Raw genomic sequence first — 26503 nt, 5'->3', positions numbered from 1 at the left:
TTCGTACAATAATGACAGTTTTAAAATAATTACAAACTCTTTCAACAGTCATACAATAATGACATATCATTATTCATACAAAAATTATAAAATATTACACCAAATAATTCTTATTTACTATTTCTAAAGTTTTAAACTAATATTAATGTGTTGTACTTCTTTTAATTTTCATTTTAGTTTGTTTTCTATTATTTAAGATTAACTTTCACTATATTTTTCCTTCTCAACTATTTTATAAAAACCTTCTTTAGCAAATAAACTAAATTTCTATATATTCTTTCTTCCCCCACACAAATTTTCTCTCTCATCAACTTACAACTAAATTTTGGAGACAAAAAAGTGTGCAAAACATAGCTCCAAATGTAATATGACAAAAAAAACATTGGAGGATGAAGTTGCTAACCTTTTAGGCACCTCCGATTTGTATATAATCACCAAAATAAATTCACTAGAAATTTTGGCATGACCTCCCCTCTTTTTTGAAGAAATTTTGAAGCTTGCTCGGGCAGCTGGAGGAGGAAGAAGACATATATATAGGGGTGGGACTTTAGTCCCGGTTAGTGTTATGAACCGGGGCTAAAGATCCCCGGGATCTTTAGTCTCAGCGTAACCAACCGGGACTAAAGATCCCAGGGGGGCCTGACAAGCCCTGACAGCATTTGAACCAGGACTAAAGATGATCTTACCAACCGGGACTAAAGATCAAATATGGCCGTTACCCTTTTTAACCGGGACTAAAGATCATCTTTAGCCCTGGTTTTTATTGCAACCGGGACTATTGTGGAATTCGGCCGACCGACGAAGGATGGTTTCTCCACCAGTGACATGTGTATGATAGATGGGACTAGGTATTAATTGTGTAGTATATGTTTATAGCTAACCATTATATGACTTGACTATTAGAATTAACTATAGATGATTTAGAGCCCATAGCTGGCCATACTAAACTTGCTCTTCACTTATAGGCACCGGATAGATATGAAAAAATGTAGAAAGTACTGTTAGCGCTTACCGTGGCTCTTTAGGTAATATGGAGATCAACCGAAAGAGGTCGTGTCTCAATTGTAAAAATAATATATACCAAGGGCATAAGGAGAGGCAGATAGCGACAAGGAAGAATTTTCAAATGCTTCTAGTCGTCCGTATACGTATTAGTGCCGGCTAGTATATGTCTGTCTGTGTGTCTGTCGTGCATAATCCTACTGTCACCACTTTATCCCTTTACCAAAGCTGAAGGAGCCAAAGCCACGATAAGAGGAGATCGCTACCTGCAAAGAAGAGAAGAGTCCCCTCTTTCTCTCTCGCACCCAGTAAAAGCGGTTGCTAGAAAATCCCCCAATAACAACAGCACTCTTCCCTCCCTCCTCGGTCCCACAAAAAAAAAAGCAGAGAGACAGATAGAGGGTGAGAGAGCCAGTGGGATAAAAAGAATAATAGATGGGGGCCGGCCCAGCAGGCTCCTCAGAATTGACCAAGCTGTGCTCCTACCATTTCACATCACAAGTAGCAAGCCAAGTAGATTGTTGGTTTGCTTCCCTTTGCATGTTTATAACCCCATGTCACCACCATTTCACTCATTTGCATTGCATGGTAAACACAACACAACTAGCTAGTTTAGATCCCCTTTGCATCCATCGATGATCAGTTGTTGCAGGACAGTGTAGTGAGGTGAGAAAGATTGTTGTAGTAGCTGCTGTGCTGTATGGTGGTAGCCAGTGAGTAGCTACTACACTGCACTGCAGTTTGCACCCCGGCCATATGTTGGCTACTACTACTGCAGGTGTCTTAGGTCTAGATGGATACCCTCTTCAGGTTGGTTAGCCTCCACCACCATCACCACCACCAGCACGCGGCCTCACCGTCGCCGCCGGACCAGCCGCACAAGTCGTACCCCTCCTCGCGAGGGAGCACCAGCTCCCCCTCCTCCCACCACACCCACAACCACACCTACTACCACCACTCCCACTCCCACTACAACAATAATAGCAACACCAACTACTATTACCAGGGTGGTGGAGGCGGCGGCGGAGGGTACTACTACGCGGAGGAGCAGCAGCCGGCGGCGTACCTAGAAGAATGCGGCAACGGCCACCAGTTTTACATGGATGAAGACTTCTCCTCCTCGTCTTCCTCCCGCCAGTTCCACTCGGGAACGGGCGCGCCGTCGTCGGCGCCGGTGCCTCCTCCTCCGTCGGCGACGACGTCGTCCGCGGGCGGGCACGGGCTGTTTGAGGCGGCGGACTTCTCGTTCCCGCAGGTTGATATCAGCCTCGACTTCGGCGGCTCTCCGGCCGTTCCGTCGTCGTCCGGTGCTGGCGCCGGCGCCGGGGCAGCGCCGTCGTCGTCGGGGAGGTGGGCGGCGCAGCTGCTGATGGAGTGCGCGCGCGCGGTGGCGGGGCGCGACAGCCAGCGCGTGCAGCAGCTCATGTGGATGCTCAACGAGCTGGCCTCGCCGTACGGCGACGTCGACCAGAAGCTGGCCTCCTACTTCCTGCAGGGCCTCTTCGCGCGGCTCACCACCTCCGGCCCGCGCACGCTGCGGACGCTCGCCACCGCGTCGGACCGGAACGCGTCGTTCGACTCCACGCGCCGCACGGCGCTCAAGTTCCAGGAGCTCAGCCCGTGGACGCCGTTCGGGCACGTCGCCGCCAACGGCGCCATACTCGAGTCGTTCCTGGAGGCCGCGGCGGCGGGCGCCGCCGCCTCCTCCTCCTCGTCGTCTTCATCGTCGACGCCGCCGACGCGGCTGCACATCCTCGACCTGAGCAACACGTTCTGCACGCAGTGGCCGACCCTCCTGGAGGCGCTGGCCACCCGGTCCTCGGACGACACGCCGCACCTGTCCATCACCACCGTCGTGCCCACGGCGGCGCCGTCGGCGGCCGCGCAGCGCGTGATGCGGGAGATCGGGCAGCGCCTCGAGAAGTTCGCGCGGCTGATGGGCGTCCCGTTCAGCTTCCGCGCCGTGCACCACTCGGGGGACCTGGCCGACCTCGACCTCGCCGCGCTGGACCTCCGCGAGGGCGGCGCCACCGCCGCGCTCGCCGTCAACTGCGTAAACGCGCTGCGCGGGGTCGCGCGGGGGCGCGACGCGTTCGTGGCGTCGCTCCGGCGCCTGGAGCCGCGCGTGGTCACCGTCGTGGAGGAGGAGGCCGACCTGGCGGCGCCGGAGGCGGACGCGTCGTCGGAGGCCGACACCGACGCCGCGTTCGTCAAGGTGTTCGGCGAGGGCCTCCGCTTCTTCTCGGCGTACATGGACTCGCTGGAGGAGAGCTTCCCCAAGACAAGCAACGAGAGGCTGTCACTGGAGAGGGCGGTCGGCCGTGCCATCGTCGACCTCGTGTCATGCCCGGCCTCCCAGTCCGCCGAGCGCCGGGAGACCGCCGCGTCGTGGGCGCGGCGCATGCGGTCGGCGGGGTTCTCGCCGGCGGCATTCAGCGAGGACGTCGCCGACGACGTGCGGTCGCTTCTCCGGCGGTACAAGGAGGGCTGGTCGATGCGGGACGCCGGCGGTGCCACGGACGACGCCGCCGGCGCCGCTGCTGCCGGAGCGTTCCTTGCGTGGAAGGAGCAGCCTGTCGTGTGGGCGAGCGCGTGGAAGCCATGAGATCGATCGATCCAACAAGTCCAAATCCGCCATTGCTGCAAATCATCGAGCCTGCGATGCATCGTGCATGCAATACACAATATGGATCATGCATATCGCACGTGCGGGTTGAATGGGAAGAGGAAGCAGCGCGCGCGTGTACGTACTTAGGGTTTTTCAGCCAGCAACGTACGTGTGTAGTAGGGAGAGGAGGTAGCAAAACACATCAGATGGATTAAGTTAATCAATCACCAGTTATTACTAGAAAATTAATTTGGAGGAATTAATTGGCATTTATTGTTCTTGCATTACATGTTTATTAATTATTAGATGCTTCCTCTGATTATTAACTTTGTGAATTCAGGTGTGTTCAATTTAATTTTAGCTAGCTAGTAGATATATCGATCCTCAGGTGATTTATTTGTAGATCTGAATATTCCATGACTTGTATAGGAGCTACTAATAGTTTATTTGTTTTACCGGTTAACACTGAATCTGACGTACTTGATGCATGGTTCGATATGTGTAGCTAGCTTGCTTGCATGTCGTTGGTTTGGACTGATGCGTGCAACTCCTAGCAGATAGCTCGTTTGCTGTAGAGATATGTCGCTTCATCTGATATGTTTGGCTCATCAGATGACGCTTAGTGAGTCAAGACAAAATCGATCTGCAAAGGTATCGATCGAAATGGACGACTTTTGCACGTCGATCGTCCTATTCTATATTATTACTGCTTTCGAATTATTCCTTTCGGTTTTTAATAATATATATGATGCCATTGATTTTTTATATACGTTTGACCATTATTTTTTTTTTCAAAATTTATGTAATTATTATTTATTTTATTGTAACTTGATTTATCATCAAATATTCTTTAAGCATGACTTAAACCTAAATCTTTTATATTTACACAAAAAATTTAAAGAAAAAGATGAATAGTCAAACGTATGTAAAAAGGGTTAATGCCATTATATAATAAAAAACAGAGGTAGTAATTAACAACGTATATATCGATATATATACCGCGTGTATATGTAAAGCAGAAATTATTAATTCGCTCGTGTACGTGCCGGCCGTCTGCAGAAGTAAAGCGACACATCTAAGTCAAAAGATAAAACAAGAAACGGAGAAAAACAGTACTACAAAACAGGTTTGCTAGAAGATGGTTTTATATTCTTGATCAATACTGATCGACACACAATGGAGTTCATAATTTAATGAGTTAACTTTCTATACATGAAAGTACATAAAAGAAGGCAAACACAAATTAGCGTATAAGTGTGATTTGTTTCCTTGCAGCTGCCATAAAATTAATAATCGATCGATTAACTTGTTGCATGACAAATGGCACCATGTATTCTTAATCAATTGCTTCCATACACTAACAAATACACATATACCTGTGAAAGCAGATAGTGAATCATTGCCTGTTTAACTTTTGTTTCATTCACTGGAAATTTGGAACATGTGTACGTATTTGTTCTGGTATATGTCGAGGATCTTTGAATAAATTGGAAAGGATATACCGAAAGCTAGCTTAAATATTGCTCCGATCGAGAGAATTTGTTCACTAATCTTACTGCTTAAACTTCTGTAGTGTTTAGAAGAATATACAACTAACACAATTAGGCATATATATTAAGATCATTCGCTTCAAACCTGCAATTAACTTATTTTAAGTACAGGAAGTACGCCATCACACTAGTTCAGAAACATTATAGGACACTATAGGATTATATATGTTTCGAAGAATAAGAAGAGACATGGTGAAGGGAATGCCTCATATCTGTAGGATAATTAGGATTAGGTGATGCAGTGAGATGTGAGAATGGAGTTCTGCATACATGCATCCCACAAGTTGCACAATATAATATTTAGGACTTCATATACATTGCAGGTATATATCTATCTATTTCTTTGTACCAATTAAAAACTCTCCTACAATCAATCACATTAATTTTAGAGTAAATTGCATCAGCGGCCCTTAAACTTTAAACGAGGTTTCACCTGTGTCTACGAACTTGTAAAACGTGTGTCGAGATCCCTAAACTTGCTTTATTAAACTTACTTTATTGTATCATCCCGGTCAAAAATCTCGTTTAACCATGATCTTGTCTACATAGCATGTTTGTTAGTTCCACATATTATTTATGCATTAATTAATTAATTAATTAATTAATTGCAACATTATTGATAAAAAAATATTAATAAAAAATTTGGCGGGAAAATTCAAATGTGGCATATATTTTCCTAGGCGGCCGATCTAAATTTTCGCAGGTGGACCCTCCCTCTTTTCCCAAGCGGTGAGTCATGCTCCATGCCGCCTGGGAAAATGATCTTTCCAGGCGGACCAGCGGAATGGTCGTTCGCCTGAGAAGACTGATTTCGGCCACATGCAAAAAGTAGTGACGATGACATGACATATTTTTATTTTCTTCTCCCTTCTTTCTCTTTTTTTCTCTCTACTTCCTCTCTCTGGCAAGCAGAGCCATCGGCGGTGGCAGCCCTGTTAAGGATTCTTCCAGCCAGCCACCAGTATCACCATTGCCCACCATCGTCACCGTTGCTACCACTTGTTGGAGAGAGGAAGAAGGAAGAAAAAACATAAAAATAAAAAGTAAAAAATGCACCATGTCATCGTCCACGTGACATGCCACATAGGTAAGATCATGGTCAAACGAGACTTTGAACCAAGATGATATAATAAACCAAGTTTAGAGATTTTGATGCACGTTTTACAAGTTCGTGGACCTTAGTGAAACCTCATTATAAGTACCCTTTGAAAAGAAAGCGCCCTTAGTACTCCAGTTTGGATTATATGTAGCTAATTGTTAAAAAAAAGTTGTTTAGACTTTAATTTCTGGAGAAGGTCTGAATTATGGTTCTAAACTATTGCGACTGTCCAGATTACCCCTCTAAGAACAAAACAGACATTTGACAACCCAAGTTCCTCAATCTGAACAAATAAACTAAACCACAACCCCTCCCACCCCTCAAAAAAAGAAACTAACTCAATTCGAAGTGGTTTGAGACCTACAGAGTGCACATGTGGCAGTCCAGTTAGAAAAATACAAAAACAAAATGATGGGCCAACAACCCTCACTCTATCTATCTACCTGTCTCATGCGGTTGCTCTGTAACACGGAGAGGGGGGAGATCCATGGAGGTGGTTGTTGGAGACGGAGGCTAGCAGCGGATCTCGAGCTCCCCTTGGGTAGCTTGGTGAAGATGGTAGCTTTTGGTAGAACTCTAGCTTGCTCTCGACATCTCTTTGGGAATTAATGGAGGCAGCCACCAGAGGTGGAGCTCATGCTCTGGGCGACCATGGTGGCAGCTACTAAAGGAAACAGAGAAGAGCGCCATGGTCTCACATGCTTCCATTACCCACACCATCATTGGCCTCGCCGTCAGGCCGTCATCACAGATCTACGTCAGTTATCCTTCCGCCGGCTTCCTCCAACCTCCTCCATGCTGCCCGAGAGGACCGCTTGGCCACCGCACACCGCTCTGGGATGTCATGACAATGGAGATCGATAGGGTCAGCAGTGTGGCACGCTTTCTTCTTGCGAGACCTGGTGAGCTTCTCCTTGAGCTCAGCATGGGTTTACCCTAGATGGCACGGTTGTCAAAGCTCCTAGGGTTAATCCTACCCCAGGCCCAGAGCATCTTGGGCTCAGCGGTTCGTTGGTGGGTGTCACAGGGGTGGGAGTTGGTGGTGAGGATGAGGCTCAGCGCGGTACTCATGTTGCTTTATTGTCATTGCCCAGGTTCACCATAAGGCTGCAAATTGATCGGTATTTTGGTTGGTTTTTTTCATCCGGAACATAAACAAATCATATACTCCAAGTAGCAGCAGGAGGAGGAGTAGATGGATAGCTAGTTACATTTGGGAGGGTTGGCGCTTCCGGGTGTTATCGCCACCATTGTTGCACCGCAGAACGGGAGAACATGAAGATGGATTTGGAGGAAAAGGTTGCACCCCTCTCTCTCTCTCTCTCTCTCTCTCTCTCTAACTTGCATGTGGAAGATAGAGGACGTCAGTTGGGCCCCACTGTCATATAGGATGAAAGGTGGATTTTATTGCTGAAAGTTCAAGTGCCATTAATTTGGTTTTGGTGATTAATGACAAATCCAATTACATGAGACTAACATTGTTATAAGCATTTCTTTGTCTACTAGTCTCATATGGATATGAAAGTGGAATATGTGAGAGGTGATTTCCGGACTTTATATGAGTAAAGAGAGAAACGTTCATTGATGGTGTTCCTAAATCACAAGGATGAAATGCATAGAGATCAAACTATATATGTATCACTCTTTCTCTCCATGTACATATTGATGTGTTCATATATAATATTTTTCATGTGAATAACAATATACATGTGAGACTAATGTTTTGTTTGAGCCATATCTTGTTTAGTCTCTTTACATTGATAACATGGAGATGATGAAGGTATATTTTTATTTTAATGCCTACTTGATAAATTCCTTCTATTCTTGTATAGGATAAGCATCAATCATTTGAAGAATATATGGTAAAACGGTATCGGCATTGGCGTCCCTCAAGACAATGAAAGAAAGATGAAAAAAATACATTCCTAATGGTATAATTATCTTCTTATTTACATTTGAGTTTAGGAATGCCGTACTATTAAGAGGGATGCAACGTCGAGGTGTTTGTGTATGTCTCGGTGCTCAAAGTGACCTATCATAGTGCTACCTTGAGAGAAACCCAAGCTTTAACCTATCTTTTGAGTAGTTTTAGACCTTGTTTTTGGTTGAGTTGGGTAGTCCTTTGAGTGAGCTTTCCATAGAGTCCAAGTTCATTAAAAATAGACTCCCGAGCGAAAAGTTATAGTTGTTTTACTCTGTGCTTTTCGGAAACTCCAAAAAATTTTCGGATTTATCCGAAAATTTTCGGACATTCCGGAAGTGGCTGCGAATCTGAGATTTGCTTCTGTAAGTTATCGGACTTGTCCGAAAATGCTTTTCGGAAACTCCGAAAATTACAGTCTTGGCCTCCAACGGCTAGTTTTTGAGGGGCTCGGGTATATAAACTTCTCCACCCCTCCTTTGAGTGGCTGCTGCTCTTGGGAAGTATTAGACACATCCAAAGCCAAATAGCCATCCCCATTTCCCATCCTTTGTGGTGCCTCTTTGTGAGGGGGATTTGAGAAGGGAAAAGAGTTGGGTTAAGAGAGTGAGGAGTTGAGAGCTAGTGAGCTTCACTCCATCCTTTGTGGTGCCTCTTTGTGAGAGGGATTTGAGAAGGGGAAAGAGTTGGGTTGAGTGATTGAGAAGTTGAGAGCTAGTGAGGTTCACTCCATACTTTAAGCACTCGAGTTCATAGCAAGCAAATCTTCGATTGTGTTTTGTTACTCTTGGGGACTAAGGTCTCCTAGACGGCTAGGCATTGCCAGTGAGCACCCAAGGTTGTGGTGTGCCACGGAAAGTTTGTGAAGGCTTCGATTTCACCTCCGCAAGGAAAGAAATCAAGAGTGAAACCGAGGAGTGCATTTGTGCAACCTTGTGAGGAAAGGGTTGAAATAGGCCCGGCCCTTGTGGCTCCTCAACGGAGACGTAGGATCTGTGGATCCGAACTTCGGGAAACAAATCGCGCGTCTCCCCTCTTGCTTTGCCCTTTCTTGCATTCTCTCATATTGTGCTTGAGCTTGTTTTTACCCGATCTACTTGCATGCTTAATTGATTTAGTTGGCGACTTTATATCTTGCTTAGATACCTTATTTGTCACCTTTTGATTCATATACATTTTGTTTGTTTGAGCTACAAGTTCATAGCTAATGTTTATTCTGTTATCCGCCGAACTTTTCGATTGAGACCGGAACTTCCAATCCCATACCGGAAGTTCCGATTTGAATCGAAAGTTCTCATCACTCTAATATGCTATGAAGTTGTGATAATTTTTAGGAACTCCTATTCACCCCCCCTCTAGGCGACATCAAGGTCCTTTCAATTGCCACATAGGATCAAAACAGGATTGTATTGGCACAGGGGGTTTATTTGTCTAGCTTGAGAAGTTGAGGGGAGAAATGTCTGGTTTGTTGTTCAAGTGGGTAATTCGGACCATCGCAATAGTTTAGGGGGTAATTAATTTGGACTATTTTATAGCATAAAGAGGATAATATATATATAAAGGTTTAGTTTATCCATAGTTTTTTTTTTAGTAAACTTCACTTTGGGCCCCCTTTATTACCCAAAGTTTCACCATGGACTTTTGACAAGCCTAATTTTCCACATAACAACACATACAATTACCAATGGTTGCTTTGGACTAGGTCACATGGACTTCATCCCTGCTTAAAGCCCAAGCCACCAAGCAGCAGCTGGTGGAGCATCAATAAGATCAATCGGTATGGCACAGCAATTGAGTATTGCATCGTGCGAGATAAAAAAATCAGTGCAATAATTTGTTTATGCAATTGGCAGGTATTGGAAGTGCGGGTTCAAAAATAATAATTTCGTATTTTGGTATTCGATGGCAAGGGCTTCGGTGGTGGAAGCCCTTAGATCCATTCTCATAATTTGTGGCCGCAAATTGCACAATTTTGTAGCACAAAAGCCAGCATGGCAGTCCAAGTTGTCTAACCCCGGCCTGCAAAGAATGGTAAACATATGTGATGTTAAGGGAAAAGGTTAGCTTATTTTTAAGAGAAAAGGTTGCTCCTGGTTCCTAGAATTAAAAATAGTATGCCTAGAATTTCCAATGAAATGATTATCATAATATCATAAACTTGTTGCAACCTATTCTAATATAAAATTGATGGTCAAAATTAGATTCACCAAGGGAAGGTTCGCACGTGGCAACCTGTGGTGGCAGGGACAGCCAACCATCATAGAACCTCGGTGGATCGTTGTGACAGCCGGTGAGTATGGAGGCAGTCGGACAGGCTGCAAGCGGAAGGGCCAGCATGGGCATCCTCATTCGTTGCAATAGAAGGGAGTAACCGCTTTGGGCTATGCCAGCATCGAGGCTCAACAAGTTGATGCGGGTGATGGCCGATGCTTCTTTGGTGTGCCCTGCCTGCAGAGTGGTTTAATTTCCTACAATCTGTTGATGGTGGCCTTCTTCTCTTCCCATGGAGATGATGGTCTCTCTAGCAGGTACTTCTCACAACGAGGCAAGGACGTCCAGATCTACCTGTAGACCAATGTCAGTTTGGCTTCGATTCAAGGTATCGCTTACATCAACATCTCATCCATATTAAGATCAACCCTATGGATTTTGGGTGTGTGCCACTGTGCCTTTTGACTTTCTGAGACATTATCTCCATAGGGATCGTGTATACAAAAGGTTGCAAGAAGTGATGTGCGTGGGCAATTGCGATTGTGCTAAATTTGGAAAGTATGGTTGAACTGTCTTGGAACGAGGGGGCAACAATACTTGGGGGCTTCGTTTAGGTGGTGCTTGTTGCTAATTCCTTGACTCTGGAGTATGTTAAATCCTAAGTCTGGCCTTAGTTGCTTGTACCTAAAGTATTTAACCCTGGATTTATATCTTGGAGGCATTGTCTAGAGTTTATATCTTGAAGGCATCCTAAGACAACGATCTCTGTGAAGGCAACTAAGGCCAAAGCAATATCCTAAGACAACTAAGGCCTAAGCAACATCCCAAGACAACGATGCCTTCAAGATGTACATCCTAAGGCAACTAAGGCCAAAGGAACATCCTAAGACAACACATGAATGAACATCTTGAAGGCATTGTCTAGAGTTTATAGAATTTTAATGAAAATCTATAGTCTAATCTTAGTTGATTCGAGCATGATGTGTCATTCACTTTTTATTAGGCGTTGTTTTAGGGGGCGTTTATGGTTATTTCAAGAATGTTGCATTTATGGTTGTATATCGCAGCGGCATGATTTTCGTATAGTTGGGTCGTTCTTTTTTTTTCTTATGTAATAACGATATATTTATGCATCTTAGCTATTAAGAGACCGTGGATGATTTTAGAGTGATTATCTAATATCAATAAAGCTTTTTTATCTTTAAAAAAATTTTTACTAAAATCTTGTTCTAAATATTAATGTTGTACCACTGGTAAGTCGATCGAATCATTTTTCTACGCTCACGAGAAGTCTCGGTGCTGACGCAGGCCACGGTACTCAATATGAAAGGCCACTGGTGCCTGGTGGAGTGGAAAATGTGGAATTGCTTATCCTCTCTCACACTAATTAACAAGATCATATCGAGGATTAGTTCGTGTCAAAAGGGAGTCTAAAAGGATGATGCTGACATAGAATCACTAACAAAAAGCTGCTCCTGGTTCGAATATATATTGGGGGCTTTGGTTGGGCCCAACCACGGCATGTCCAACATATGCAAAAGTTCACCTTTTGATAGCAACAGGTTATGTAGCCATGTAGGTACACACAGCAACAGCAGCAGCTAGCAAGTTGGCTTCAAATTTCGGTCTGCAAATGAATCTAGCTACGTACTAACCGATGGTGATGCAACTTAATTTGATTACTTTATGTACTCATTACTGTCCTAATTAGTTGTACAGATATAAAATTACATGCTTGCCTTTTATTAAATTACTTGGCCCTGGATTTTTTTTTCTAGAAAGGTATTTAATTTGTAACCATGTGATTTCTTCTTGTTCGACCATTTTACATTGTACATCATCTGTGTTAGAAAAAAAACCAACTTCAGCTTATATCTAAACTCATAGCTAGAAGATGGTTTTTTCTAAGACGAAGGGTATATTATTTTATCTATTCCTTAATTACGTACCACTAATTAAGTTTTATCACCTGTTTCTACCGTATACCATTGCAGAAGTTTTTTGTTTTCAAAATGTTCAAAATCATTCTTGGAGACATGGAGGGACAGAACTAATTGATGACCCCAATTTATGTTCCTAAAAACTATGAAAAAAAAATCTTCCTAGCCACCTGCTGGCAGAGCATACAAACTCATATGTAAGTCTCAGAATTTCTGCCAAATTAAAAAAAAAAGATCGTACAAGAAATGGTTCCTCTTTGATATGATGCACAATTGATTTTTTTTTCTTTTTTGGATGTTGTTTGCTCTTGGGAAAGCCATTCCTCTTTCGTAATGCTCAAGTGCAGGGGGCCTGGGGGATTCCATCTCCCACTAGGTAGCAAAAGCAATACATGCAATGGTTGGCTGGTCGCATTGGTGCCCAGGTGGGCTAGCTAAGCTTGCATATATGCATGCTGGACCAGCACAAGAGAGATCTAGTGGGAGCTCCTTTTTAGGTCAGAGCCATACATATATATGCATTTTGCATCCATCCATCTATTCGTTGTGCTTGTTACACATGCATATATATGGTCCTCTTCCATCCTCCTTTTTCACCCACCAACGTAGTCCTACATTCACCTTTGCACAGGCCATGCCTACCATGTAATTCCCTCTCATTATGGACTACTTCCTCATACAGTACAACGGTTTCAGTCTAATTTCGTCAAGAATTAGTAAAATTCTCGTGCTCTTTGATGACCTTGTGATAAAACGGCGCGGTCACAGAAGCTCCATCTGGTATTACCTTCTATGATGACCTTGCAACGAAATTAATTCGTCATAGATATTTCCCTGTTCGTTATAGGGAATCCGTGAAAGAAGCCCAGATCTATTGCAGTGACAACGCATCAGCTGATTGTGCTCTACATTTCGATGCGGTGGTCATTCAAATAATTGATGAGGCCTTGAGATATGCCTCTTAATTTGAAAATTAACAGTCTGGTGTTTCGAGCCACAATGTGGTTGCATTGACTGAGCACTACTCTCTCCTTTTTTTTCATGAATAGAATTAGGTATCGCAATTTTGCCCACGGGTCCGGTATCCGCGGATACCCGGCCCGACATGGGCATGGGCATAAATTTTTGCCCATGGGCACGCCCGCCCGAAACCCGAAAGCTTAGTGGGCATAAACTGGGTATCAAATTTTACCCGTGGATAATCCATACCCGACCCGATATAAGAATTAGTACTAATTTTGGCCCATCTTTTTATTTTTCATACTCTTTCATATTGGCCCATTTGACCCATTACATATATATAACTATCAACAACAAAACCCTAACCTAATATCCTCCACTCCCTCCCTACACTTCAAGGCGGCGGCGGCTGTCGGCTTCCTCTGAGGCGACGGCGTGGCGCGCTAGCGGCGGCGGCGGCTGGATCTGAGGCGGTGGCGAGGCAATCTAGCGGCGGCGGCGATTGGATCTGAGGCGACGGCGTGGCACGCTAGCAACGGCGTGGCGCACTAGCGGCGGCGGCGGCTGGATCTGAGGCAGCGGTGAGGCGCACTAGCGGCGGCGTCGGCTGGATCAGAGGCGACGGCGCGGCGCGCTAGCAGCGGCGGCCGTCGAGCTCCGCTTCCTCGTGGTCGCCAACCTCTTGCTCCACCATAGCCCGGCAGCTGGCGGCATGGTGACGCGATGGCAACATCCTCCGACGGTGCAGGCGGCACGGGCGGCGGCCGACGACATGGCGGCGCACGGGCAGTGACCAGCGGCGCAGCGGTTGTTGGCGACGCGATGCACAACAGGTAAGCCCAGTGGATACCCGTCGGCATACCCATGCCCGACGGGCATGGGATTTTGCCCGATAGGCTTTGCGGGCATGAGTCGGGCACGGGTACGTGGGTCTCGGGCCGGGCATGGTTTTGCTCTACCCGTACTCGACCCGACCCGTTGCCATCCCTAAATAGAATGCATTTAGTTAATTGTTCAAATCTTAAATCGTTAATAGATGTAAAAATATCAGAAAAGTTATACTGTGAAATTATATAGTATAGATTTATCATGAATTAAAACTCTTTCATCAAATATATATAGTTATACGGTTAGAAAAGTAATGCGGAAGGAGTTTTCATGATAAATCTACTAATAATATAGTTTTACATATATTAATAAACGGACCAGTAACTATTTTGGCAGGTTGATTAATATATTGTTACCATATGCTATACTGTCCCGTTTGTAAATCAGTTTAAACATTGGCCCGATATAGATGATTATCATCCGTGACGGCAAGGAACCTGATACAGATAACTTTTCGTATCAGTGACCTTTGGTTCATGATGGTACTCTATCCGACACTGACGAGGCTTTCCGTTCGTTATAGATGAGTTATCCCAGTGGTAGTGTTTGTATTGTCCCTGTTTCCCCAAAAATCAATAACGGGATTACGATGAATCTCGATTGAGCAAAAAGTTGGGAATGGAGGGAACAATATAAAGTTAAACTAGGTGGAGTAGCGACTAGCGCCGGAACGCGCGCGTGCTAAAAAAAAAATCAAATCATGCATGCCCTGCAGGCGCTCCGATCGATCCGCGCGCACAAGCATTGGACATGATGACAAGATGCCCCTACTACTGCTGCTACCACATTCTCTTTTCCAGCCTTCATTCTATCGATAGTGAGTGGGGAATTCGAGATCTATTCCCCTTCAAATCAAATCAAATCAAATCATGTCAAATCGGTCCCTTCAATACATATTCCACCTTTGTTGCATACACCTGCCTGCTTGGCTACCAATGATATGCCAAAACAGATGCATCTAGGCATCTAGCATAAGCCCGTGCGTGCTTAACGTATGAAGTAGAACTAGCTTCGTAACCAGAAATCAACTTATTGGAATCGAGCAAATCCAGTGAAGGACAGATTATCCGCCCTATAAACAGTCTGATCGAACAATACGTGGTCTAGACCATGTTATGTAGTCCTCCAATCATAAGATATAGCAACTAGTACCGAATGGAATGTATCATATAGAGTGCAAAGATAGGATGGTTTCTTAGGTTGTGTTCTTTTCTTAGAGCAAGTTTAATAGTATAGCCCACTACTAGCTCCAATTCATTTATAGCCAATTTAATAGCCAATTCATACAATAGTTGCTTACTATACTATTAATATATGGTCCCACCTATCATACACACATTGCATCTTGGAGTTCGCGCTGCAGCTGGCTACAGATCTGTAGCCCGCTGCTCTTCTCTCTCATCTTTTATCTCATTAAAATATATTTACAGTTGGCTAATATCCTGCTATTGTACATGCTCTTAGGATTAGGGTTAGGAACCCTTACCCCTTGACACGGATAACAAAGCAACGAATTAGCTCATGATTAATTAAGTACACCCTCCATCTTAGAATAAGTTCTTTTTCCCCTCCCATTTGTCCCAAATAAGTTATTTTTTGCGTAATCATTTATTAGAGTTTATGAAAGCAGGAGATAAATACATTGGGAGTAGATTAAGTGAAGATTAATTGAATATTGATAAAGTGAGGGTATTCTGGTCTTTTTGATTTTGTATTGGTATGCGTGGAATGAATAAAAATAAACTTATTTTAGGGTGGAGGAAATATTAGTTGAAAACTTAAAAAATATATTAATATGATCTTTTAAAGAAACATAAATGTATCGTTTAGCAGTTCGGGAAGCATATGCATGTGAAAAGCAAGAGAGTAGAAGCTGGGAAAGTGTAGTATAGAATGCACAATTAGACTTTCTCAGTTGGCTTTGGAGTCCATGAGCAACTTAAGAACCTAAGTGGGAGTTCTTGAGTATCTGATCATTTGGCTAAGAATAGTCTAAGATTGAGAGTGTAAGTTATGCTGATTTATTTGCTAGGATTGTCTAGGCAAATTAAAAGCTTCATCGTCTTACTGTTTATAGACTGTTACCGTTTGCTAAGTCTGGTGATCTCTCACTATGCCAGATCGCTTATATGGGACAATGCATCTGTGATGGGTCAAAGTGCCTCGTCAGTAATGACCTCATCTTTCACGGACTGAGCTAGAGCCGATTCCATATGACACTTAGATATGACCCGTCACATGTAAGGCCTCATTTGTGACATGCTTATATGTAAACTCGATAAAGGACACCTCTAACAGGACCATATATAGGCATGTCACAGGTGACCTCTTATTTGTGACGGGTGTTAAGTTTGCACCCGTCAGAGCTAAGGTTGTCATCTCATCTATGATAGGTATTAAATGTTTCTACCCGTCAAAGGTTATTCGAGAAAAAGTAAATCGCTTCATCTACTGAGACCCTCCTCTACTCTCGCCCTTATCCACTTCTTTGGTTCTTCATTCCTCCCCTCTGCACACGAACTCCACCCCAATGCAAGCGCCTCCTCCTTCGCCCTCTACTGTCGGCCGCCAGCTCTTTCGCACCCTACCGTCGTCCACCGCCTCCTCCACGCCCAACCTCCGAGCGCCATCGCCACCTCCATCCCCATCTGTCGGGCGCCGAATCCGGCCACCTGTCGTCGCCTTCGACCGCCGGGCGCTGGATTCGTCCTCCACTAGGTCGGGCGACACAGATCCGGTCGTCGGGCGCTGTCTCCTTCAAGGCTTCAACCATGTGTGCCTGTCACCACCTCCGACCACTGGGCGTCGGATCCACCATCCACAAGGTTGGGGGACGCAGATCCGGCCACCGAGCGTTGTCTCCTTCTACCCCCATGCTCCGTCCACCGCCACCTCCATCCCTGACCATCAGGTGCCAGATCCATCCTTTGTGAGGTCGCACTACTGGTGAAACCATTTTTCATGGGTTGGGAAAAAACCACAATAATCCTAGTTGCTCAAAAAATCATGACTAAAAATCATTTTTCGTCCCGGTTCAAAAGCCCATGGGTACTTTTTGATCTTTAGTCCTGGTTCAATAAATGGCAGGCGGTGTCAGACCCCTCTACTATCTTTAGTCTCGGTTGTTAAACAACCGGGAAAAAAAGCATTAAGCCGCGCACGCTTGCAAGTCCGGCTCTCTCTCCATCCTTATCTCATTCTCCTTTCCCATCCTCCATCCTTATCTCCTTCTCTCCTCCTCCCATCCTCCCCTTCCTTCTTCCCTCACCCCATCTCCTCCTCCCCTCTCCTCCGGTCCCTCCCCTCTCCTCCCCCTCCTCCCCTCCCCTCAAGCAAGCAGCAGGATGGGAGGCCGGCCAGTGGCGGCCCGGCGCGGGGCGGCGGCCTCACCCTCCCCCCATCCAGATCCAGCTGGAGGGGAGGCGGCGGGATGGGTGGCCAGCCAACGGCAGGATGGGAGGCTGGCCGGTGGCCGGGTGGCACACGACGATGTGGATTTTGATTTGTTTGAGTTTTTCTTGATTTTTTGATGATTTGTGGATGTTGTTGATTTGTGAAAGTATATGTGAATGTGTTTGTGAATGTTTCTATGAATAAATTTGTGATGATGTGTTGTGAATGAATTTGTGATTTTGTGAATGAATTTGTGATATCTGTGCTGTGAATCAATATGAAAGGAGGAAAAAAAAGAAGAAAAACGAAGGAGGAAAAAAATAAAAAAAACCCTAAAGATGGTTGCGTCTTTAGTCCCGTAAAGATGCATCTTTACTCCCAGGTACCGGGATTAAAAATAGCGATCTTTAGTTCCGTATTCTTAGTCCCTGTTTGCAACCCGGGACTAAAGGGGCCGGGTTACAAACCGGGGTTAAAGAGGGTTTCTCCAGCAGTGTCAGAGGACATGGATCCGATTGTTGGGCGCGGTCTCCTCCATCCCCGTGCGCCGGTTTCCGCCTATGACCGCCAGGCACCGCATCCTCCATCCCCTGAGTGCCAGCCACCGGATCTGTGATTTTTTTTGTTGTTGCAACCATTGTTGCATTTTTTGGGGTGATTTTCGACACCTATGACGGACTGACGGGTTCACTGCTTGATCCTATTTGAGATGTATCTCATGTCTAATGAGTGGTATATTCATTTGTGACGAGTACTAATTATCACTAGTCATTGGAGTCTCATACCACTTACAGGTCTTAGCCCGTCAGAGATGAGGTGGAGTCATCACTGACCACTCATCTCTGACAAGGGCCCCTACCCGTCAGATATATTGGTTTAGGACCGTCAGTGGTAACATGGACTGGCGTAGTGTCTGTTGTAGGAGATTCTAGGAGGCCAAAACAACCGTTTTTTTGACCAATTGACCCTTTTCAAAAACTTATTTTGAAACTAACCCCTGCCAAAAACTTCAACCAAAAATAGGCCGTCGGCTCAGCGCCAAGCGCATTGGCGTTGAGGTTAGGCGGGACGTGGCGCTGACCTCGTGCCACCGTGGCGGCCGGGCCGATCCCCCAGCTGACGTGGCAGCTACCTCAGCGCCAAACGCATCGGCTCTGAGCTGGCCATCCTCAACGCCATCCGCTTCGGCGCTGAGGTGGCACTTAGCCTTTTCGGCCGAGTCCCGACCCAGCAGGCCGTCTGTCTGGCTGGCGGGGGGGTACCTCAGCGCCAACAGAAATGGCACTGAGACTAGGTACATCAGCGCCACGCACCCTGGCACTGAGATGGGACTTAGCAAGCTCGGCCATAGCCCAGCCCAGCAAGCCTTCTGGATGGCTTGCGGGCTGGGACGTCAGCGCCAGCCATAATGGCGCTGGCCCTGGGCACCTCGGCGCCCACCTGGCGCTGAGGTTGGACTTAGCCGGCTCGGCCATGACCCAGCCCAGCAAGCCTTCTGGATGGCTTGCGGGCTGGGATGTCAGCGCCAGCCATAATGGCGCTGGCCCTGGGAACCTCAGCGCCAAGGCACCTGGCGCTGAGGTTGGACTTAGCCAGCTCGGCCATGGCCCAGCCCAGCAAGCCTTCTGGATGGCTGGGCTAGGAGCTCAGCGCCAAGGCATCTGGCGCAGGCCTGGAGTATGTCAGCGCCATTTTGCCTAGCGCTGAGGTTCTAGACCTGCTGTAATAAGCAGCACAGCTCTCTGCCCAGTCCTGCTTAACACAACCACACATCCAGGCAGTAATTTATTCACATCACAGGCTATATCCATACATCCATACATCAAGTCCAACCTCATTCCATACATTCAGAGAATCCATCAATCCATGCATACATTAAGTCCATACATATAAGAAATAAAAACATTCCATCCATCCATCCATACACAACGAGCAAAAGTCGTAGTCCATTGATCGAACCATGCATAAAGTCCATCCATCCATCCAACGAACCATGCACTCACCTCCTCCTACCTCTAGTGCGAGCACGAGGCACATCGGGGGTGTACCTCCAGTCCTGCGAAGGAGCCCGCCTGCGTCGTGGTCGAGACGGACCGGGTTGCGAGAGATCCGGCTATGGTGCGTCCTGCAGCTGCGAGGGACCGAGCTCATCCGCCTCCTCTTCTTCCTCCTCATCCCCTTCTTCCTCCGCCTCCTTGTCTTGCTCGCCCTCCTCGTCATCCGCCTCCTCTTCTTCATCCCCCTCTTGGTGGGCATGAGCATATTCGACCACATCAGTTGACCTGCAGCCGAGCCTTGCTGCCAACTTCCGACATTGCTGCCGTAGTCTCTGAATGAAAAATAATCCCTATTGAGTTATCGCTTTTGGAAAAAACAATGTAGTTTCATCTCTTATTTCAACGAGTACCTATAGGGCGTTGCGAAGGGTGCCGCCCTCTCCTTCCGAGCCAGGAGCCGTGCCTAGCACCACTCCCGCGTCGTTGACGGTCCGCAAGAGCTCTCGAGCCTGCAAGTTTGAAATGAAGTAAGTCACAACATTTATGGGAGAGCTTGCATACCACCAAAGAGTGCTAGAACTAACCACTCTGTCGCGAACAGGTCCCGTCTCGACTGTGCTACCTTCACGGGTATGAGTGTCGTACTCGTTCTGCTCCTCCACATCCTCGGGGTCGTTCGCTATGTCGGCTAGCATCCAGGCCAGACGTAGGACAAGACGGTAGGTCCTGTGGAGCCACGCCAAGTACGCGTCGAACTCCGCCCTGTTGTGCTGACCCTGGTCTGGTACTGCATTCTCCTCGAACTTCTCCCATTGTGTGATATGATCTTAATGGTAATAGGCCCAATCAGTGACCTTCTTGTTCTTCCGACGGTCCACCCCACACATATGCAAAATATCAATCTCGAATATGTCAGAAATGTTGACATGAAAATAACTCTGCATGCAAAAAAAATTCTTAACCAAAATTACTAACTTGTGTAAGTCGATACTTGTGGAGAAACGGTGCGGGATTGTTTGAAGCCTCCCGAACTGCCGCATCACGCGGTTGCACATCTGGAACTCCACTGCATAGAAGCAGATCAGTGGGCACCAAAGGGTCTTCAACGCATCCTCTATATGGCACATGGGATTTAGTTCCAGCTCGAGCACTTCTTGTGCCTCATATGGCATCCATACCACCTGCAGCAACAACAATAAAAAAACATTGAATCACATTTAGTACTATATAGTAAGAAAATATTTTCATGTGCGATAGAACGGTGATTTCCTTACAAGTTCTGGCTGTAGGTAGTCCATCTCATTTGTGTAGTGGTAATAGGCCAAATTCCTGCGGCCTAGTACTGGAGATGGGACCAATTCCCACATGTGAGCTACAGTGGGATGTCGGTCGGCATCCTGATGCGGCCAAACCTGATGGGTCCTCCACATGGGCCGACCAACAGGAAGCCTCGTCCACATCCAAACCTGCGTCACATACGTTATTTTACAACTTTTAAGCAAGAAATTGAAATGTTACAAAACAGAACATGCGTGAACTAACCTGTATCAACCAAACACAGCCTGCTAGGTTCGCTTCCCCGCCTTGCCTTCGGCAGGCATCACATAGTTGCCGGTACAGCCAGGCTAGGGCAGCAGACCCCCAGCTGAAGGTACCAGCCTCGTCCCAGTCCGCGAGTAACGGAAGCCACATCCAAGAGGCCATGTCTCCACTGGAGTCAGGGAACAGAATATTGCCGAAGATGTACAGGATGTACGCCCTACAGTATCGCTGCACCGTGGCCTCGTCTGCCTCGGTGGGACACTGACCGAAGTTGGCACGCAACCAACTTAAAGGAACCCCTGAAGTCTTCATCTGCCTCTGACCGTCAGGTGCCACTGGAGGCTCCACGCCAAGGTACTCATCGACCCTCTGCCTCTAGTTCCCTGACGCTGTGTCACCTGTGACCGCCTGACCCCGGATAGGAAGACCCAAGATCATGGCGACGTACTTTAGAGTGACCGTCAGAGCAGCGGTGTGTGTCTCTGGACGCCACCGGTCCACGAGGGCCGTCAGAGCAGCGGTGTTGTACAGAGGCACCGGTCGCTGCGCCATGGTCATGAACGCCAAGAGCTTCGCCCACCATAAGTACGGGACGTACCGGTCGTCGAACAGTATGTGTGTCGTGTGACCTCTGACTCGAAGGGTCTTCAGGCGCTGCATCAGTAGACAAACATAATTACATATAGTTAGCGACAATATGACATATACAAGGGTTGTGAAAACAAATGGAATATTGTTGATGCTAACCTCTCCGCTCACAATCTGGGGAGCCCAGTGCTTCTCCTCGTAGAAATCCTCCAACCCCGGAAAGTGCTCCATCCTGTAAATGAAAATGGAATCATCAGTAATTGCAATGAAATTAAATGGAAAAATCACAATGAGAACGGAAAGGAGAACAATAGAAAGTAAACATTGAAGCCAAAATAACAACTTAACAAATGTAATACAAACTAAATTTACAACATTAAAAAATATGAATGTGATCCAATCCAACCTGTGTGCTACCCTCACCACCTCCCCCGGTCCTACGGCACTTTTTCGGTCGATCCTTAGACTTGTCTCGCTTCGGGCACCTAGTTTTCTTATGGCCTAGTTCGTGGCACAGCGAACATCTATTTTGCATGACCGGCTCTGAATTTGTATTGTTTGGCTTTTGTGACCAGCGGTTGCCTGAACCTTTGTACGCTTTGTCCATGTCGTTCTTGAACCTTCTTGTCCTTCTTCTTCCCCGAGTGTTGTTCTTCAATGACAAGTCCGAAACGAAGAACTCTCCATCATAACTTGGCCACTGCGATGGATCTAGGTAAGGTTCAAACCTAGGGGAGTACGTGTCCTGCACAGCTCTATTGGAAGCATCATAACACATTCGGGGGGCCACCTCCACATCCAAACCTCGCAACTTACAAACGGTTATCATGTGGGAGCATGGCAAGTGATGGAGCTGAGGGAACTGACAACTGCATGTGTTATCTCTCACAACCACGACGTAGTGACGTCCACCCCATTGCACCCCAGCCGCCGTAACTCCGCCTTGCTCGCTAACCTCATACTTCATCGAAGGGAAATCGAAACATGCTGTTCTTTGCCCCAAAGTTCGTCTTTGTTCCTCCTCAAATATGTCCTTAACTTTTGTGGGCCACTTCTTTCCACTCAGGATATCTACAGTTGCCTCTTTATGTCTATCAACAAACCAACTATTGCACTTCGAAAATGTGTATGCCACAATAGCTGTAACCGGCAGTTTCCAAATGCCTCTCAAGACATTATTGAAACTCTCGGCCATATTACTAGTCATGATGCTGTGGCGACGCCCGTTGGTATCAAATGCTCTTGCCCATTTGACCTTAAGTGCCATATGGTCTTCTAGCCACTTCTTTGGCCTCTCTCCGACCACACCCAAGAGGCGTTTTATCTCATCTAGGAACAATGCTTTCTCATTTATTTGACAGATTCGCTCAAGATCTTTCATCTGATCCGTCGTAGCTCCAGCTGTGTAGAAGTTAGCACAGAAGTGCCTCATGCACCACCTGTGGTGAATGGTAAGGTGATGAGGCATGCTGTGGTTGATGGAGTTCAAAATGCCAGGGTGTCTATCAGAAATTATATACACTTCTCTATTAGGACTGATCAGCTTGTGTCTCAACATGTTGATGAACCACTCCCAGTTGGATGTATTCTCCTTCTCTGCCAGAGCAAACGCCAAGGGAACAAGATGTAACCCTGCGTCGACCCCTATTGCCGTGAGCAATGTACCTTGGTATTTACCGGTTAAGAAAGTGCCATCAATTGCTAGCACCGGCCTCAAGTGCTTGAATGCTTCTATGGACTGGCCAAATATCCAATATGCACATCCAAATACTCACCTTTGTACTCCCTCCACCATCCTTGACTTCTCGGGGTGAGCCTCAACACGGAAATGCATGGTAGGGTTCTTTTCTTTGATGGCATGCATCAGTGTAGGCAAGCGAACATACGCCTCGTCCCAATCTCCCCAAATGACCTTCATAGCAACTTGCTTAGCACGCCATGCTTTGCCATACGTAGGCCGATAGTACCATATTTGCTCAACTGCCTCGACAATCGCTGCTGGAGACAAAGTTGGTTCAGCTCGCACAAATGCCTGTAACCTATTTCCAATAAACCTCGAAGTAAGTTGCAAATGCTTGCCGGTTACTTCCGCACTACAGCATGTGTGGTCTTCGCCCACCCTAGTCACCCGCCACCTATCTCCTCCACTCTTCCTTGCATTAATCTGCCATTTGCAATGGCGATCGAGACAAGCCACAGTATACTTTACTGACGCATTAGATTCCTTCACATGGTACGGCCGGTGGACACGGATAGAATAACTCTGCAGCCATATTTTCAGATCATCCATCGATCGAAACTCCAACCCCTTCCTTGGTTCATCACACATTGGTTCGAAGGCACCGTCATATTGTGGATCCCCATCAGCAATTGCTAGCCCAGATCTGGTAAGATCCTAGAATTGTGTTATTTCCGAGTTTCTACCCACCAATTTCTCAAACACAGTCCTTTCATGCTCCGACATCTTACGCACTGGACGATCATCATCGGAGTCGGAAGCGGACTCATCCAATTCATCATCTGTATCATACTCCAACCAGCCTGAGTTCAATCCACTGCGTATCATAGCCTCCTCACACTCCTCTCGGGTATAGAATTCCAGCCTAACCAACTCCCTTAGGCCCATACTTACATTCTTAGCATTCGCTTCTTCCTCAGTCAACTCCACATCATCTCCTACCTCCCGACCATCCTCAATATCTCCTTCCTCTCTTACCGGCACATTCTCCTCCACATTAACTTCCTCCCTTAACGGCACATTCTCCTCTGCATGTACTTCCTCCCTTACCGGGACATTCTCCTCCCCATGTACTTCCTCCCTGACCTCCACATCCGCCATATCATTTACTCCCTCGCCCACCTCCACGTCTTCCTCAATTAATTCTTCCTTCCTACTACACCTCTCCGACAGTTCGTGAGAACTAATGGGTGATTCTATGAGTGGACTTTCGTTCAAGTCTACAAGTTCTTTCTTCCCTTTCCTACCTTCTTTCTTCCATGCAAACACCTCAAGAGCTTTGAAATGTGACCCCAATACTATATCTATATATGTTTGCCATTCGATCTTTCCATTCAAGTCTAACATAAACTTATGCGACATGACACCGCCGCCCACATCGTATCTCCCTTGCATACCAACCGACTCATCACTCCAATCCAATTCATGCTTAATGCGAGACATTAACTCCTCAAATGTTGGCTTCGCATGAAACACTAACTGTCTAACAATCATTCCCTCAAATTTGCTTCCACCGGTACTTTCATCTACCACACAACCACCATAATGAAGCCGAACCAATCTATCCATCTACAATATTTAACCCATACATAAACATTAATTAATTTGAAAATAGTCTCTAAATACCATAGCAATCCCAAAACTTCCAAACCTATCAATACCTAATTGTTTCAACTAAAATACTACACATTATTCATAAAAAAAATTCCCTTCTCCTGCATAGTGCCTAGACCTCACCACACATCAACCCCTTGCATCCATTTCAATCACCACACATCAATCCAACAAAGCCCTAACCATCACCACACATCTTTCCAAAATATATGTTCTCAATTCTACAAATCAACATGAACCAAATGGAGCAAGATTAATATGTGTCTTCCGCACTACATCCCCACCCACATTATCCAATTAACATCCAATCCGAGCCAATAATTATCAAACCACGGTTGGAACCAAAACAATGCGAAATATCCAATAAAACATGGGGGAAATTAGGGTTTCTAGAGGAGTTTACCTTCTCAATCGATCTCCAACTCAATCCTGACAAAATCCCCTTCGATTTGAGTGGATTTGGGGGAGATTTGGTGAGGGGAGAAGAGAGTGCGACGAACCCTAGCACGCGGGGTGGGGAAGAATAGAGGAAAGGCTGGCTGGGGGCGGCCTCGGCCGGCCTCTAAGTACCAAAACTCGGCGCCAGGCCCTTTGGCGCTGAGATTGGCCATCTCAGCGTCGAAGCGGTTGGCGCTGAGGTAGCTGCCACGTCAGCTGGGGGATCAGCCCGGCCGCCACGGTGGCACGAGGTCAGCGCCACGCCCGTTGGCGCTGACATGCCCAACCTCAGCGCCAATGCGCTTGGCGCTGAGCAAACGGCCTATTTTTAGTTGAAGTTTTTGGCAGGGGTTAGTTTCGAATAAGTTTTTGAAAATGGTCAATTTGTAAAAAAAACGGCCAAAACAACGTGTGAAGGGTTTGGACGCTCACTTATCCAAAGCAAAGAAAAACTACCACTTCAGTACTTCACCGTAGATGCATGCGAACTACTTTAGTAGAAATTGTAGAATTTCCAAAACCTCAGAAGAAAAGGTCGTTGTGCCTCATTTGCATCCTCGGTCTCTTTACTCTCCCTGCAACTATTTACTAATTTCAATTTACTTTACTAGAGTTTCCATGCTATGCCTGCTTCCACTTTACTGTTACACTAGTTAACATTGGACATATAGTAGGTTAGCATTTCATATCTACAATTAGGATTTTATTGTTGGGCCTAAGTTTTTAGAAACTTCATTCATCTTGCGCTAGGGTATCTTTGATCATTCAACGCGTGGTCCGCTCGATCTCGATCTTGGGGCGATCTGATTGTTGGGACCTTAACTAGTGTTCACAAACCCTATTCACCCTTGTGATTAATCGTTCATTGTGATCTACTAACTACTATATTTTTTTTTTAGAAATTAATGATCAAAGTTAGGAATTTTATTACTACTACTACTTATATATACTACTTACTTAGGATAAAGCTAAAACGATAATTAATTTGAAATGGAAGGAATAAATGGCTGCCTA

General features: G+C 46.1%; 1 protein-coding gene and 1 pseudogene across 1 annotated transcript; one reads left to right on the top strand and one right to left on the bottom strand.

The window, feature by feature from the left end:
* Nucleotides 1–1471: 1471 nt before the first annotated feature.
* Nucleotides 1472–4073, top strand: LOC9269685 (protein SHORT-ROOT 2). The gene has a single exon (NM_001424863.1). The coding sequence runs from the start codon at nt 1796–1798 to the stop codon at nt 3605–3607; it is 1812 nt and encodes a 603-aa protein (NP_001411792.1). The 5' UTR covers nt 1472–1795; the 3' UTR covers nt 3608–4073.
* Nucleotides 4074–18741: 14668 nt separating this feature from the next.
* Nucleotides 18742–25006, bottom strand: LOC136355648 (uncharacterized; annotated as a pseudogene).
* Between the last annotated feature and the right edge of the window lie 1497 nt (nt 25007–26503).

The sequence above is a fragment of the Oryza sativa genome, chromosome 3 (assembly GCF_034140825.1).
Source record: "Oryza sativa Japonica Group chromosome 3, ASM3414082v1".
Lineage (NCBI taxonomy): Eukaryota > Viridiplantae > Streptophyta > Magnoliopsida > Poales > Poaceae > Oryza > Oryza sativa.
Note: the sequence above shows the minus strand (reverse complement) of the source record. Positions and strands in the feature narration are given on the sequence as shown.

Bases quoted from the DNA above. Each gene is read 5' to 3' on its own strand.
- LOC9269685 (NM_001424863.1), top strand. From the start codon at position 1,796: ATGGATACCCTCTTCAGGTTGGTTAGCCTCCACCACCATCACCACCAC.